Source organism: Pipra filicauda, unplaced genomic scaffold (assembly GCF_003945595.2).
Source record: "Pipra filicauda isolate LSUMZ 115617 unplaced genomic scaffold, ASM394559v2 scaffold170_size1570365_pilon, whole genome shotgun sequence".
In the NCBI taxonomy this organism is placed as follows: domain Eukaryota; kingdom Metazoa; phylum Chordata; class Aves; order Passeriformes; family Pipridae; genus Pipra; species Pipra filicauda.
Window position 1 is genome coordinate 355,536 of NW_024104218.1, and position 17,480 is coordinate 373,015.

The window sequence follows — 17,480 nt, forward strand, 5'->3', positions numbered from 1 at the left end:
CTACTGGGAAGAATACTTTGAATATAGAACCATACTAAGCTAAACTCTTAAATAGCCATGAACCCTGCAACCCTCATGTTATTCCTCCCCGAGTACCAGATCATCATACCCTGGCTGGAATTGCTCAGTGTAAGCCTATCTGGACCACACATCATGCCAACAAGTAGGCAGGCAACAGTTTCTGGAAATGGGATACTATCAATTGAATCCTATGAAATATAGCACCTCTTCTTCTCAGAGTGCAACACAATCCCAAGGACACCAGTTAAATGGCTGGACTATCCACAAAGAGGAGAAGATGCCATCTTACTTTGTTTTGCATACATCATCTGCTTTGCAAGGCAGAAACAAAAAGCTGCCCCAGGTTATGGGGAAAAAAAAAAAAAAAGGAGAAGGGGAGGAAACAAAATATAAAAATATCCAGCTGATATCCAAACAAGTTCAGTTTCCACCCTCGTCCCTTCCCCCTCCCCCAGAAGGAGCCAGTCCTCTGCAACCAGAGGGCTGTGACACCCTGCAAAAGAGGTGGTAAATGAGGACGTACTTTCACAGTACTGAGATCCATGGGGTGTTTGATAATATCATGATAGTCATGTAATTCCAAGGCCTCTGCATCAACGGGCTTGTAAAAGGGCCACGCATAGGCTGCGTGTTTCTTGGAGAGCATCTCCTTGAGGATGCTGTCACAGTACTTGAGGTGCTCAGAGAGTTTGCCCTTCTTCCCTGCGTGCTGGGGGACCTCTCCGTCTTCCAGGTCTTTCTTTGGTGGTTTGATGGGCCGGCCGCCGCTCTCCCGCCGCGCGATGATTTTGGCCTGTTTGGGGTCCGAGAGGGGCGTGGGGGACTCGCTCCGGCTGGCGGTGATGGCAGAGGTGGTGGGGGTGGTCGTGTCCGCTTTCCGCTTCACTCCCTTTTTCTGAAACAGCAGATGGACAGGCTCTGTGAGTCCTCAGGCCAGCAGGAAACCCCAGCACAGCCCTGCCTTGTTTTTGCCTGTCCTCTCACAGAAAACACAGTTATTTCACTGGGGTAAACGGGACCTGTGAGCAGAGGCTTCAACACGCAATCCATGACCACAACACGATGTATCGCTGCACATCACCTGAGCCACGGTAACCAACCATTTGCACGTCTCCAACCCAACCCCAGCCACGATGCAAAACGTGTTAGCTCTAAGTATTTCACTGAGATTTAAGCCAAGGACTCTTACCTCGTGTTTGCCAAGGGAAAGGAGCGCGCCCGGCCGATTACTGCAGCTCAGCTGATGCATCGGGACTTAGCAAGTGTCAGTAACTTAACCACATGTCTGAGTCCCCAGTGGCAGGATCAGGCTACAAGTTCTGAACCAAAGCATATTAATCACCAAAGACCCACAAGCCCTCACTCCCCTGTATTTAGTGGGTGTGCTAAGGTAGGTTTTGCCTTAAGCAAATAAACCCTCGCACATAAATTCAAGCTGTGACTGTCCAGTCAGCTCTCTTGTGCTCCTATGAAGGATTTATTTCTCTGGAGAGGGAGAAAGGGAGGAAAAAGTTCCTTAGAGAAATCGAAGGGAAATCTTAAGTAAATCCCAAGCAGAATTAATTTTGCAGCGTGTATTTGGCAAACTCACTTCTGGTTTCATCCTGGAGTTTTAAAATTAAATTGATTCTCAGAAGCAAGTTCTTTGGACAGAAACTGAAGGATGAGACAGGTTTCTGAGGAGGATAGCTCAGCTGCAAGATCTGACTTACAATTTCTCTAGTAATTCCCAAAATATAGGGTTAAATAAGCAAAAAAAAAAAAAAAAACACCAAAAAAAAGTGGTTTTTCTGGTCCAAGTGACCTCACCAGTACTGTTGCAGTTCCTTCCCCAGTTTAGAAAAAAACCCCACCAGCTTTCTCTGAGCTATGCTTTCATCATTTTTAAAGCAATACACAGTTTGCTAAGAAAATTCCAATTATCTAGAGCAACATTTTCGTTTACCCATAAATTAACATAATAAATAGCAAAACACCAATGACAACTCCCAAAAGATTACTCAGTAGGGAAGACAGAACTAATGCACCCAAAACCTGCAGGCAACATCACTCTCCTCCAGCTGGAGTGACAGGCTTGTCTTGAACTGGTTTAAAGCAGAGAGGAACATTCCTAGTGCTGGAGCCCAAAAACCTTAAAGGAACAGTCCCAGTAAAACCAGTTACAGTGGGAAGAGATGCTTTGGTGAAAAATGGGAGGAACCTCCAACAGCCTTCTGGTTCCTGGAGCACCAGCACTGGGGAAGGCCATGGTCAAAGGAGAGCCCGGAACTGGGTTGGAGCAATCACAGTTGGCATCACCTCGACTGGGGTGTGGTAAAACTGCCAAAACTCTTCTGAACCCCCTAAAACTCAACAGTGACCACTTGTTTGAGCTCACCCCAAAGGGACAACAGTGTCCAGAGAGGCAGAGGCACACGTGAAGAGAAGGAACGCGCAGAAGCAGCAGCGAGGGGACGAAACCCAAGCGCTGCTCAGCAACGTCGCCTTGGGAAGCAGAGGAAGAGTTCTCCATTTACCTTGACGACCGGTGGCGTGGGAGGCACCACGGGCATGATTGGAGCGGCAGGAGGAGGGGGGGCGGCGGCAGGGGGGGCAGTGACGGGCGGGACGTTGGAGGTGATGGTTGGCACGGGGGTGGCAGCAATGACGGGCGTCTGAGACACGGCTGGAGGGACGTTCTGGAACGGCGCCGGCGGGGACACGGAAGACACGGCCACGGCTTGCTGAGCTCCTTCAGAGGATAAAGAGAAATCTCACTGCAGTGAACTGGTGGTTGCAGGTGCTGACAGGGCACTGGGTACACAGTGAAACACGGTGGGACTCTTGGGGATGTCCTGTGCAGGGCTAAGAGCTGGGCTCAATGATCCTTGTGGGTCCCTTCCAACTCAGCATATTCTGTGTGGTGCCACTGGACTGTGCACTCATGGGCTTGGCAAAGGGCTCCCAGCTCAGGGCACAAAGGACACGGTGATTTGCATAGTGCTGTTACCCAGGGCACAACAAAACTGAGAAATCTCTGACCTAAGTCCTTGCACCACAAGCCACATGCAAGCAAAATACTTCCAGCTTTGCACATGGGGTTTGTGTTGCTCTGGGACAGTCCTCACCCCTCTCAGGCCCTCAGAGCTACAGTGAATTCATCAAAACAGCAGGAGCTCAAGAAGGTGGAGCAGAGGGAGGTGGTTCATCCTATGCAAATGGTAGCAACCACTCCCCTAAGCCACCTAAACACCCAAGAGTCCAAAGCACTTCAGATTTGCCACAAGTACACATGGTGTGATTCCTGGGATTGCCCTGTGCAGGGACAGGAGCTGGACTCAGTGATCCTTGTGAGTCCCTTAAAACTCAGGATATTCCATGATTCTGTGATTCTAAGAAGAGCTTAAGTCTTCTGATAGCCTGAATGTCTCTGATGCTATACCTGCACTGTTAAAGAACTGCTTACTAGTGTAATGTTAAAGGGGACAAACCTAGTAACTAATAACCAAAGTAGCAAACCTTTTCTACGTTTTAGAGCAGCTTTTATCAAGGGATGTTGAAAAGATACATCATCACAAATTTCTCTGAGCTTGGATAAAGTTATAGCTCCATTTAGGACCTGAGATGTGGGAAAACAGAGGAACAGTTGACTTTCCCAGAGAGACAATCAGACCTTGTTTAGAGAAAGAAAAAATTGCAACACAAGCTCCTTTATGAACTGTTTTACCATGCTTAGACATTTTAGTCCGAAATCCATTTAAAATCAACTCTAGGCAAGCTGAACTAAACTTAGTTTCCATTGACATGTAATGGTCTGCACAGCCCTTTGCAATGGCTTAATAAATCTCTTCTGTTGATCAAACTTTAATTCTAGGATATTGCAACCTTGTGTGCAAAAAAAAAAACATTATACAGGGTCCAAGTCTTTGCTGTGTCAGATTTCTGCCAAGACCCAGGGTGAGTTGTAAAAACTCAAATCTGTACAGGCCTTCTATGCCATGGTCTGGCACTGGCAGCAGACTGGCACGTCTGACTACCTTGTCTTTTCTTGCTTTGATTTCTTTTTTGCACACAGGAAGCAACAGCAGCGTCCTCCCTCACTGAAGTGCGTGGATGGGCAAGTCACAGATGGCAAGTCAAGCAGCTTGGAAGGTGGGCCAGGTCTCAGCAACAGCTCCTGACACCTCCTGCCCCTGGGTGGGTCAATACCTGCACTCTGGGTGCCCGCTGACGGCTTGCGACCTTTGCCTTTAGGAATTGGGGGTAGTAACTCCACTTCCTCCTGAGGCATCTGGGCAACCTTCTGCAGAAATATCTTCTCCAGGGCTTGGGCCATGAGGACAATGTCGTCTGTGGGCTGCAGAAAGAAGAAGACGAGCTCATGCTGTATCATATTTGAAGCAGAGAGGTTCAAGATCAGGCTTTGAAAACCCTGATGACACTGCTCTTCAAATAAATTATGGTATTCAAACTCCAAGAACAAACAGATTAGCTCTTCCCCCTCCTTGCATGCCTTTTTTTCGTCCCTCCTGCTCTTCTATTCTGCTCTAGCATGCAATAATTACAGCCCCTAAGTACACTGCATCCAGAGAGTTATCGGGACTTCCAGTAGGAGCCTGATAACCAGCATCCTGTGCAACAGCATGGAAGCAGCAAACTGGAACAGATGAGTTGTCCTCCCCTGCTTGCCAGCAGGTCCAAAGGAAGAGTCTAAACACATATTCTGTGGCTCAAACTAATTAATTTGTTTATTTCAGCTGTTCTCCAGTCTGGGTCAATGATGACAAATGACTAGAAAACATAATACAAAGAATAGAGGCCTTTAACAACCTAACAAAACAGCAAACAAGCCAAACCCAAAATAATAATAAGCATTCTAAATGTGTGTAAGTACGAACATATTTATGGAGACAGAGTCAAAGAACAGAGTTATGCTTCCTGAACTGTTCTCTGCTGCAGACACTATTTACTGCCAGTCAGTGTAGCACAGCACTAAAGCATCACAAAACACCTGCAGAGCACTGCATGAACTGCAGCTCACCTCAAAGAATTCTTAACTGAAAATAAAAGGAGCAAAAACTCGCTACATAACCCCAGATCAGAAATCTACCTATAATTGAAAGGCATATTTGCCATTTTAACTAGTCTGGGGGAAGAAAGGCACAGCACAAAGACAGCTTTGTGCATTTTGAGTAATGTGGTTGCAATTAGTGGCACTTCAAACCCTTGCAAGGAGGGCCCGGAGCCGGCCCTGCTCAAAACCTGCAGAGTAACAGTGGTAGCTGGGTCTGTCTGGGCTCTTTACCTTGTTATAAATGTAACAGTTTGTAAACATGGTGTTGAAATCCTGCATACATTCACTGGCACTCCAGTAGTAGTTGTGTTCCAGGCGCTTCTTGATCGTCCCCATGTCCATGGGGTTTTTTATTATTTTGTGATAATCCTGTTGGAGAAACAGGGAAGATGTTACATCTCCTGACACAGAGCGTTGATCACATCTTCCTCCAATACCTGCTTTCTCCTCATTCCCCCTCTCAAAAAACACACCCCAATTTTTGTGGAAATTGTAAATGTAAATATATATAGCAATTTCCTTTTTAATTTCTATTGTTTTAGTCTATTGTTATTACGAACTTGACTACAAAGCACCTGAGCTCCTTCCACAACCACCAGTCTGGGAATCAGCACTTTAAACTTTCTAAAAGGCTGCCCCTGACACTTACAGAAGTTTATCAGTGCCAGCCCTGGCTAAAACTGTGCTAAAAGTTTCAGTCTCTCTTTTAAGAGCATTTTGGCCTTTAAAAGGCTTCCACCAGTTTAAAAGGCTTAACCCAGTTTCTCCCTGGGCCGGTCCCAAGCATCTGCAGAGGCTGTGATTAGCCTGGAGGGGCACAGGGCTATGCACTGGCATTTTCTCATCATGGCACCAAGGCCACATTCTGAGCCCAACCCTCCACTGCGATGTCAGGCACCAATATTTCCACGCCAGGGCAATCAGAAAACCGATCTCACCAACGCAAAGCTTTCCAGGAACACAACACCGAGCAGAAGACGACAGAGACCTACCGGCAAATTCAATTTAATTGCATCAACAGGCTGGTAGAAAGGCCAAGCAAACTGATGCTTCCACAAGGTCTTCACCACAACATTTTGCATATATTGCAGTTGGTTGGTCTTCCGGCCAGGCTTATTAGGATTAGTCACCTCCGGAGGCGGCGGATTCACAGGGCCCTGAGGAGCCTGGATTGCTGATGTGACTGTCGACATTTTCCCGCTCGGGCTCTCACTCGCTGTTACGGCAGCAGCAACGGGGAGATTTTCTTTCTTCCTTTATGCTCCCTGAACGGGACTGACATCCCATTTCCAGGGTCCAACCATACAACCTAGAGCAAACTAGAGGAAGAGGGCAATGTGTAAATACAGACACTTGAAGTAGGCACCTTAGAGACAATTCTGCTGTTAAGAGTGTTTGAACTCGGGCTCTTCACCCCAGTGGATTCATTCCCTGTGACACAGTTTATCTTGATGATGGGCACAGGTCAAGACCCCAGAGACAGCAGAACAGCAATTCCCAAATTCAAAGCCTGCAGAGAGACAGAAAGCTTCATGGGACTAGTCCTTGCTTTATCTGGCTCAGAGAGCATTTTCATGTCAAGAAAACACTTGGGGCAACCTAAGGATACAGTTAGGGAGTACAGTTAGGATGTAATGCAGACTCCCATGAATGCACTGATCCAAGATACTAAATCCATAGCTTCCAGCTCCGTGTAAACTGAACTGCATTGTCTCTAGACCCACGCTGCCTGGCACTGAGTCAGCTTACAAGTCTCTACTCTGGTGCAATGCTTAGCCTAAAGTCCCATAATCAAGAGCAGACAACAGCTGCCAGAGGACCTCGATCCAGGGAAATGAAAAGAAAGGACAGAGGGAAATGCTGTGAATGAGAGGTGTCACCAGAAACAGCTTAACTTGAAGTGATCTGAACTTGGAATCTCATAAATGTCTTAGTATGCCTCTTACTGCACATACCTGGCTGGTTTTGACCCTAGTTTTGTACCAAAGTTTCAAGATACAGGCTCAATATAAATAATAATTGATGTTATATCCCTGGCTAAGAGAACACTGTCATGTTCTCTCTTAAAAGCACATATGAAATACAGTAGAATACATAAATTGCAATATTGTATTCTGGTTTTCCCCCAGCAAACTGCAGGGGTAAAAATAGCCCAGTATCACCGTGCCTTGTGTACCATATGGTAAACAGCTTTTCTATGTCATCTTCCATAAACATTGGATATTTCAACTCACATCAGGACTGCAGCTACTCTCCTCATGGCAAACAGACCACAAGCACTTTCTAGAGGCAAATTATTTCAAATGAGTTCAGAAAGCCATACAAATACTCTCACTGACATATGCTTCTGGGCTGCACTGGGAAACACGAGCAGAGACAGAACCTGCAGTAACACAGGAAGGAGAGACATCCCAGGAAAAACCCAGAAACCTCTGCTTTGATACAGCCTTTATCATCTCTGCTGAACATCTGGACTAAATATAGAACATCAACTTACCCTTTGAGTTGCTGATTAGATGAAGGCAAAAAGTAAACACATACCTAACTGGGGGGGGGAGCTTTACAAAAATAGATGTGTACAAACACAAACAGATCTGCAGCAGAGAGGGAGGAAGTTGTTAAAAACCTAAAATAAACCCCTGTGTGAGTACACGTGCTGATATGTGCAGGGAACAGACAAGTCTGGTTATGATACTGCCAACATTTGTCCATGAGCCCCCCCATATTCCAAAGATGCAGAAAAAGCAGGGGCTTCCTTGTGCCATGTAATCAAGCCCCTGGTCCCTGTTCTTGGATAACTCAAGAGCCCAGCTTAGCTCAAAAAGGACCAGTTCCTCATCTGATCATGGTGCTGGTGAGAGTCATGGTGATCACCAAGCAGCCAAGAGGGATGCTGGCATCCCCTGGGCAAGGAATTTCAAAACTAGGCTGTTCCTTGGGATTTCGCATTTGGAATAAAACTCAGGAAGCATTTTCTCCTGGTGTTCCATCAAGTCAAAGCAGCAGCAAAATTATTGCAAAATTCAATCTTCAGATTGGGGTGGTGGGGGGGAATAGACAAAGAATTAAGAACAAAAAAGATAATTAGGAAATTGCCCTCAGCATCCTTCTGGGGAGCTCCCTGCATGGATTTCAGACCCCAAGGTCTGTGAGCAACATCCATCATCCAAGAATACTCAACACTGGCTGCAGGCCCCTGGTGACCACCAGTGAAGCATTCTGTTTGCTGTCTTCTTGATTAACAAACTGAATCCAATGCAAGGATTGAGGAGAAAAAAAACACCCACAGAGAGCAATTCCTACTGCTAGAGAGCATTTCAGTCACAAGTTTGAAACTACTCAGTGTAACTTAAGTCTTCCCTTTAAATAACCTAAGGCTAAATATGATTCTCTTTTCATTTGAAGTTCCTGATGCCCTCCTACCTCTCATATTCCATTTGATAAGGGTATTTAATTAATTTTTATTAAATCCCAGAACTGTAATTCAAAAAACCACAGATCTAGCTGCTGCCTCTCTCAGACTTTCTCTCTGACCTTAGCCAAGGTGTTCAGTATCTTCACACCACAGCTCCTCATCTGTGTCACGGAGATAGTGGGAGCTCCTTTGCTCCTCTCTGTCTCCACCCAGCAGCCTGTAAACTCTCTGGGACAGGCACTGCCTCTCCACATGCCCATTTTGATCCTCAAGCTTAAACAAGGCTGGTACAGTTCACATAAAAGAAGGATGTAACAGTCATCAGTGACACAACTCAGAAAGGATTTTAATTAAGAACATTACCAAAAGAAGGAGGGGCAGAACCACGACAGCCAAGTCAGGCAGTCCCTGGACAGCTGATCCTCTTTAACTTGCACGTTCCAACTCACTGGTTATTACACCCAAAAGTAGCTACAAACCTCTTAACAGCACTGGCACTAAAATGCTGGATCCTGCAGCTGAAAGAGAGGAAAAGCTACCTGGGCTATCTTGGCAGCACTGGAAGTTTCTGTTCTGCCATAAATACAGCTTTAATGTGCATGTGTCTCACTGACCCTTTAACCCTCGGTCCATCAGCTTTCCTCATCATTTGCTGGGGAAGCTGCTTTGATACTGGATCACTCTGTAATCTTTAAAAGTTTGTTTCTACAGCCATTCTTTCACCTTTAAAGTTTCAAAATGGTATTAATTTAGAAAGCAAAAAGCAGCACTATGAGGATTCTGCAAGCTGAGGGTTAAAATGCTTTGAAAATGTCCAAAAGTCAGTGATACTGAATTTGAGAGGTCATGGCCCTGCCTGAGAAATCTGCTGGTTGTGAGACATCATTTATTAAATGAGGAAAGTGAGAGTCACAACCATCTGACATCCCAACTTACCACACAAATCATCCAAGAGGACACTTAAGTAGACTCAAACACACAAACCAAGCAATTTACCCAAATTGTCCTGTAACTACAAGTAGAATTGAAATACACAGCTCTAGTCCAAGCACTTCAGCACCTACTGAAACTGCACTAGTATCAATAAATATTTAAACTATTAGGGAGCCCTGCTGTGATCCAGGACACCACTGTACAAGGTACTGTACAAGCCTGGAGCAAAGACAGCCAAAACCAGCCTTGGCACAGGCATCATGTGCACTTTCCAATGAGGGGCTAAGGTTGGACTTCTTTTAGCCCTGGAGTAATAGCTTCTTAAATTTTAACTTTTAAGTCACTACTTATCCTGTTCCTCAGACCTATAATGTTCAAGTAGCAGAAGCTGTTCTTGATTTTTCTGGCTGCACAAGTACAGTTTTGATATTATAAATGTAAAGTACACCCTAAAGTGCTGTCACACACGAAGAGTGAACACTGCTTCCCACACTGAGCATTTCTCCTCCTTCTTATTCAGTCTGAGACGATAATTAAAAGCAAAACCCAAACCCTCAAATAAATCTTGCTTCTCTGAAGTTTCAGTCTGTCCTTTTGTGCTAAGTTGCAACCTCAGCGTGGCATCCAGCAAGGCCGTGGGCTTTGGCACAACCCTCAGCCAAACCAGTCATCAAAAAAACCCAGCTGGGTTGGGAGGATTGTTTTAAAAAAAAAAAAAAACCACCAACTTTTCTTTCATTGAGTTGCTTGCATGGGTCAGTCAGCGGAGAGACAGTTGGCGTGGAGAAAACATGTTAATAATTCCCTGTACTAGCAGGGGAACATTTCACTCGGCTGATGCAGCCCACAGGCTGTCTGCAGTGGTGGGGACTATTTTAAAAGCAGCTATAAAGCCCTGTGAAGTGTGCAGTGTGCCAGCACTCCTGCTGCCCCAGCCAACGGCCCTGCACTTCCTCTGGCAGTGCCCGGCGTTTAACGGACGGCTCCTCCCGAGCTGCCGTTCGGGCAGGACCGGATGGCATTTGTTGTGATTGCAAAATTAGGAGGTAGCAATCTTTATGTTAGCAGGAGAGCCCAACAACTCCTTTTTTTTTTTTTTCCTCCCCCTCCTTGGTCTAGTATTTCTGTGTGGTTACTTGGACACTGATCAAAATCTGGCGCAATTCCAGCCCTTGACAGAAGCAGCGACATAAATCTTCCCATCGGGGAAAATTATCGAGTTTAAGAGATGTTCCTTGACCTCATCGTTATCTCCACACTATTATTTACATTACAGTAGCACGTGGAAGCTGGGCAGAGACCAAGGTCCCTTGGTACTTCGCACTCTGCAGACACAAGACCCTGTTCCAGCCTCAAAGAGCTGGTGCTCACAAGGTTACACCACGGTGAGGTGACTTGTCCACGGCCACCCAGCGAGTGGCAGAGCTGAGAGCAGAGTCCTGAGCCCGGCTGGTGCCTGGCCCTGTGTTCATTCCCTGTGTCAGGGAAACAGCACTGCTCCCACAGACACGAAAGGCAGCAACTGAGCCTTTCTAAGGTAGGATGGAGCCAGCAGCCAGACCCACAGGGACTCAGCAGGGCATTCGGAGCAGGCATCCTCGTGCTGCTGCTCCAAGCACTGTTCCCCCACACTGACTCCTTGCAGCCACCGAAGGAGATGCTTGGTCCCTTTTTCCCTGACAGCAGCAATAGTTGGAAGTTTGGTCAGATTTGCCACCATATGCAACTCCCCATCTCAGAGAAGCAACCCAACCACGATCATCTTGCCCAGACTTTCTCTGCAGGAGAGGTTTAGCAATACTACTAAACCTCAACATGACCTTTATGTCAGATAACATTATTATTTAAAGGTTGCACCTATTTCATTCTATGGCTGTAGAAAGTAAGGGCTACATCATTCCTCCAGGGTCCTCCATAAGGAAACAAAGCTGGCAGATATCCTTTTCCTCCTCTCCTCTGCTTTCCTTTCCCTTCACAGTCCCATATAGGAACTGAGCTTCAGGCAGCTTTCACTACCTACTAACCCCATGTTAACAGGGATGTCCCCTTCAAACTCAAGGGATCTGCAATTTGAGACCAAGACTTAAGGACAGACAAGTTGCTTTATCAGCCAACACAGCCCTGGCAGACACACACACGATACACACAATGTGCCACCCCTTCAAGACTTGGGGATGAAGCATTTACACTTGGCTTCACTGCAGGATCTGGGAGTTTGGCTTGTGACTGCCCCCATGGCACACTGCAGCTCTGCACTCTGAAAGCTGTCCTTGTTGTCTCCCAAATCATTAATTCCACACATCAGAGATTTGCTTTTCATGCATATTATTTTGAGCACCGCCCTAATAACATCCTGAGACTGGGAGATGCAGTGTCCTGAACTTACCTCTGCATGAGGGAAGGAAAAAGATCAACAGCAGATTAAGTCAATTCCTTGGCTTTTGACTTGGTTAGTTTAATGCTCATCAGATTATGCAGATGGATTTCCCACCCTTGGTCTCTCCTTGGCTATTATAAGAGCAGGTGTTTCCTCAGTAAGCAGCCTGTGGGTTCCTAACCAGTAGGTAGGAATCAGCCAGAACTGGTAATTTCAAGGGCCTCCAGTTCTGATACACACTCAATGCTCCCTGAAAATCATGCTACTTTAAGATGTCTCACATTGTGCCTTCAAACTCAACGGTACCCAAAAGTCACTTTAATAAAAGCACTGGAGACTTTTATAAACACTATTAGGTATCTCAAATAAAGGGAGATACCTGATAATCACAGGTCAGAGTATTTCTCTCCCTCAAGTTGCCAATTCCATGGGAAGCACTTCTGATCAAGTCAGAGCAAGAATTTAAATGCAGGTCACATACTTCCTGCAACACACAAATCATATGGGGCTCAACTGCTTTCTAAAGGCTGCAGGTTCAAGTGCAGGGAGTGATGTTTCACACTAAAACAAGTTCATTTTCATAGCTTTGAACTGGCTTTTGAGAACAGTTCTAAGTGACCAGCCTCAGTAATGGATTAGGTATGGTTGACCTTGCTTTGCATTAGGGAGGACAGGATGACCTCTGGACATCTCTTCCAGCCCTGCTTTTTGTGGTCCTCTGAAAACACTGGAGACAAATTTTAACTCCAACATATGTTGGTTTTGTGCAAGCTCCTGAGTTACACAGTTAACAAGGCTACAGGAGGAAGGAAAAGTGTGAGTGGTTACAGAGCTTACTCTGTGTTGGATTCCTGATTGAAAGAGTTCAGCCAGATTTGAGACCTGACTCTGCAGTAAGGACTGGACTGAGATGTGTGAGATAAACTGAACTGGACTTGCAAAAAATCTGCCAGGAGACACTTCAGCAAATTAACTGGGTGACATATAATGAAAAAGTTAACAAATGCTTAGTTGTGATAAATAAGCCTCTATGAACAGGTTTCAAAGCCCTTGGAGCAGCTAGTGGCTTGCACATCCACACTCTGGGAAGGCAGAGTCAAATCAACAGGATGGGAATGGGTGGGTTCTTTACAGGAAAATGCTGGTGGTTGTGCCTCTCACAAGATACACCAATTATCTTTATGGCAGTGGGAAAAAAAAAAAAACGTTGGGCTGTTTTATAAGAGAGATTTGGCATAAAAAGGGAAGTGTTTGGGATAACCACATGTCTGGGCAGAGTCTGCTCGTGCCATTTCTTCCCAGAGGGGAAAGGTGGAGATGCAATTAAATTACCTTGTGTGACCCACAGGGCTGAACCCACAACACCTAACTGGGGGCAGAGCCAGAGAAAAGCCAGACAGCAGGGAGTCATGATTTAGAGGGAAAGAGGAGAACCTGCTTCAGAGCATATTTTCTCTCTTTTCCAGTGCAGTGCAACCCACTGCACTCCTATTTGACAACTTCTAGCACTTGCAGGGGTTACTGCAGCTTCCCAAAAGCCCACGTGCAGCAGAAGCCCTGCAGCCCTGGACATCAGGCAAAAAGGAAGTGCTGGGAAGGTGCTGGCACATGGCCACATACCATACAAGCTCTCAACATGTCAGGAGCAGGATGGGGGGGGGCAGGGGACCTCATGGAGGCAGGAACAGGAACGTGGCTGAGAGCACATTGGAAGTACAGTACAAACCACAACACAGACAGTAGGTCAGTCCTCTGTGATTCAGGAACCACTTCAAGCCTGATCCTGCAAAGTGCTAAGGAACTCTGCCCCTCGATAAGCTGCATGGTCCCTGTGGCTCAGCACCTCACCACAGTGGGTTTGCAGATTTATCACCTACAAGATACAACTAATTGGTCAATCAAGATAAATCTCTTTCTAAGGAAGACTTACTCAAGCTCTCTGCACTTTCTGGCTTCTCTACCTGGGTCAACCCCTTCTCCAGACAGGTAAAATAACAAAGGGGGTTCAGTGCTGTGTATCTGGGGCTGGAGAGTCTCATCAGACTGATCAGATGTGTGGATGTTCCCACTGTCTCAGTTACAATAGCAATGAGAGCTGATCTAATCAATGCCCTGAAGATGCCTCCTCTCCCTGCAGGAGAACCCTGCTAGAGAAGTCCCACCACACAAGCACAAGGTGTGCAGAAGCATGGAGATGTTGTTCTCTTCCATCACATTTGCTAAAAGAGCACAAAAAGAAAAGCAGCCTAGTCAAGAAAAGGAATCACCATCAGAGTCGGCCAAGGAGGGGAAAAAAGGTTTGGTCATCCCAAACTCAAGCCTTGCTGATGGGCACAGCAAAAGCCTCCACTGAATCAGTCACAACTTCTTCAATTGGCCAATTGTGCAAATTCAGAACTGGCTCAAATGCTGCCTGATAGATGCCTTCTCTGTTATTCCACCTCTCCATGTTTCTCATATTATCACTTTAAACTTCACAGATGGACAGAATCTACTGTTCCATCTCTGCTTACCCTCGCTTATGCATTCAAATCCATACTTCGGGACCAACCAGAACCACAAATCCATTTGTTACCTGGGTTTGAACCACGGTCACCCTTCCTGAGCATCCTTCATCTCAGCATCATCAACTGCTCTGAAAGTAGGAGACTGAAACTGTGTGTCAGGATGATGTTCCTTCACTGTGAACTTGCCTGCAACAGATCTCAGTGGCAGGGAATCTCTGAATTCCTGCTTGCCCACCACTCATCAGGCAATACTGTCACAGCACACAGAGCAACAGAGGAAAATCTCCCTTGCTGAGAGCTGCTAAGAAGAAACCACAGAGCTAAAAGTCCAGGAGCAACAGGTCCATCCTGGACACACCATCTAAGTGAAGCAGCAGGTTGAGGCTGTTAATCATTTCAGTGCTGGATGATAATGCTGAATAGTCTCAACCTGATACTCAGTGGCTTCAGCAGAAGTCAGCCTTGGGCTCCTGCTGCTTACATTCCTTCAGGAAACGAAACAGATACAAATACAGATACTGGAAAGACACAGATACAAATATACTGAGCAGATAAACTGCACGAGGAAACAGGGAGCTAATCTACACCCTCTGGGAGAAACCAAAACACAGAGGAAGTTAGAAGTGAGGAGGAATGAACTGAGCGAGGGGATAGAAGCTAAAGCTTCCCATTTCATGTAATTTGAAAATGTGATTGACCACAGGCTGCTGTTAAATGCTGGATCATACACAACCAGCCTACTTTTCTAACTGCAGACTAAGAGCACCATAACCCTCCTACTTCAACGAGTGTTACCGCTGACGATTCATCCCGCGACTCCTGAAAACTGTTCTGCCAACTTCAGGTCAGCAAACCATATTTCAGTGAAATGATTAAAAACACAAACAAAATAAAAGAGCAGAGAAACCCCCACGCTCTGGCACTGACCCAAGTTTAAGTTGATACGTGCACAGCAGAAGCATTTAGGTACACCCAGTAAAGCAAAACGTGGCAACACCCGCACAGCCTCCAGAACTAATGGGATTGTTGGATGTCTGCACCCTCACAGGGCCCTCGTTTTCTGCTTTTTAAAGGATGTGATCTGCACAGGTAAACATTTGTGTTCTGAAAAAGTCAGCCCTTCCCCTTTATAATCAGCATATGGTGCTCTGTGTACTTTCACAGTATAAGGAAAAACCTCAAGCTCCCTCTGTTTGATTCAGCATATAGTGAATAAATTACACACAGTCTTTCCACAACAGGTTTTGCCCTGATTGTTTCTTTTTCTGCACTTTGATTTTCAAAAGGAGAAATTATTGGACACAAAGCTTTCTGAAGAAAAGGCTAAAAAAGAAAAGAAAAAGCCACAAGAGTTTGACTGCTTCCCTGCTGGGCAGAGCATCTCCAAGCATCTGCTGTACCTGCACAGAATTACAAAAAAAACCAGCTACAAACCAGCCTGCTGACACCTCAGCTCAGTTCTGGCACCCCACACTGCAGTTGTCAGTTCCCCACTTGTAAAATGGGGATATGAATATTTCCACTGCCATCTACAATTAAAGTCATTAGCCTTTTCCCATGCATTTATAGATTAATCCTTTTCTCAGCGTCAGGGTTGTACTAAATATTAAGGGAAAATAAAAAGCAAACACGCAGAGGAACCTGTATTTGCAAGGTGTTCAAACAGCATCACTTGGGATTCTGGAAACAACTTCTTTACTAAGTACAACGCTAATAGTCACCAAAAGAAAGTGCAAAGCTCAAACTGCCATCTGCTTTATCCCTTTCCCCACAGTCCAGTGCTCTTTAAATACGTTTCTAAAAGATAAACCACAACACCCAAGAGGCCCTTTGTGACACCTTTAGGGAGGGGGAGTTTAGATAGAGTCAAATTCCACTTCCAACTGAGTTTAAAAGGCTACATGGAACAGGAAGATTGCCTCCTCTTAATCAAACTAAGGACAAAAAGCACTCTGAGCAAAGTATAAAATACAGAGCCCTTGCAAATAGCACTTAATTCCTCTGTATTACCTATTTAAAGGGTTGTTTTCTGCTCTGTGTGCCTAATAACCGACACTGCAATTCTCCCTTACACCACCACTACTGCAAGGCCATATATCAGCATTATTAATATCATTTACAAGTGCTACAGATGTTATCCTTAGGGGCAGCTCCCTGCAAACATCAACAGACTTCCAATAAACAGACACACATCCGTCTGTTAACTTGTTAGAAGCATTTCACTACACACAGCAGAACCAAAGTGATTCATTACAGAAAACACCTTCATCAACAGACCTCCTTTACCCTCTTCTTGTGCCACTGTCTCCTACTTAACTTTTAAATTTCTTTTTACATATTTAAATGATTAAAGCTACTCTTCTGAAGAAGAACAGATTCATTTCGGGAGGAGAAGCATCACAAGTGTGGTAAGAATGGATGAGCTGTCACTGGTTAAGATCATGCTCTGGGTTTACAACTACAGCACTGCATCTTTCCCATAAAAATCAATATATGACAATCAAGTCAGTTTACGGGGATGAAGAATGAAATGAAAGTGATTGAATTACCATGACATAAATATACTGCTTGTTAGCTGAGCCACAGTAACATTATATCTGGTAATGGGGCAGAGCAAGTGCACCCACCCACCAAGGTAGTTATTGCAGCTTTGCTGACAGAGCAGCAGCCACTTGCCACGAAAATTTAAGACCCCCCACTTGTCCCCTGTGCATGCTCCCTCCAACTCGGCTTAATCTGCTTCCAAACCAACTGAAGTGCCTTGTGTTTGAACAAGCATGTTGTCCCAGAATAACTCAATGTGTTAACTCAAAGCAAACATAGTCACACAAGTGCAAAAGGCTGTATGGGGTCTACTATTTCCGATGAAAAGTGATTTTGCTAAGCTTGGGTAGATCCACAAACTTGCTCAGCTATGCAAGGAAGTTCCAGGTCAGCTGAGGTGTGAACAAACTGTGGTAGCTAAGCTGCTGTCATACCCTGAGAGAGTATCAAAGCAACTTTTGCTGTCTTGAGTTTATGCATCTGATTTAAACCCTCAAACAGTTTGTGGGAAAGGGAAAAATTTGGATCTTAAAGTCTATTACCCCTCCCTACACAGGGAATAGAGGGTGCTGTTTCAGGAAGAGAAGGGAAGGTGCTCCCTACTGCCTCAGACACCCAGGGAACGCTGCT

The 17,480-nt window shown here is 45.5% G+C and overlaps 1 protein-coding gene across 5 annotated transcripts in view; it reads right to left on the reverse strand.

Annotated features, from left to right (window-relative positions):
* The window catches only part of BRD3 (bromodomain containing 3), a 45,429-nt gene that overhangs the window by 13,424 nt on the left and 14,525 nt on the right, over positions 1-17,480 (reverse strand). For all 5 annotated transcript variants that reach the window (XM_027731657.2, XM_027731658.2, XM_039379592.1 and 2 more), the window contains 5 exons: positions 6,067-6,393; positions 5,306-5,443; positions 4,210-4,357; positions 2,538-2,752; positions 545-916 (listed from right to left, as the gene is read on the reverse strand). In XM_027731657.2, coding sequence (XP_027587458.1) covers positions 545-916; positions 2,538-2,752; positions 4,210-4,357; positions 5,306-5,443; positions 6,067-6,267 — 1,074 coding nt within the window. In that variant the 5' untranslated portion in view covers positions 6,268-6,393. The remainder of the gene's footprint in view (positions 1-544; positions 917-2,537; positions 2,753-4,209; positions 4,358-5,305; positions 5,444-6,066; positions 6,394-17,480) is intronic.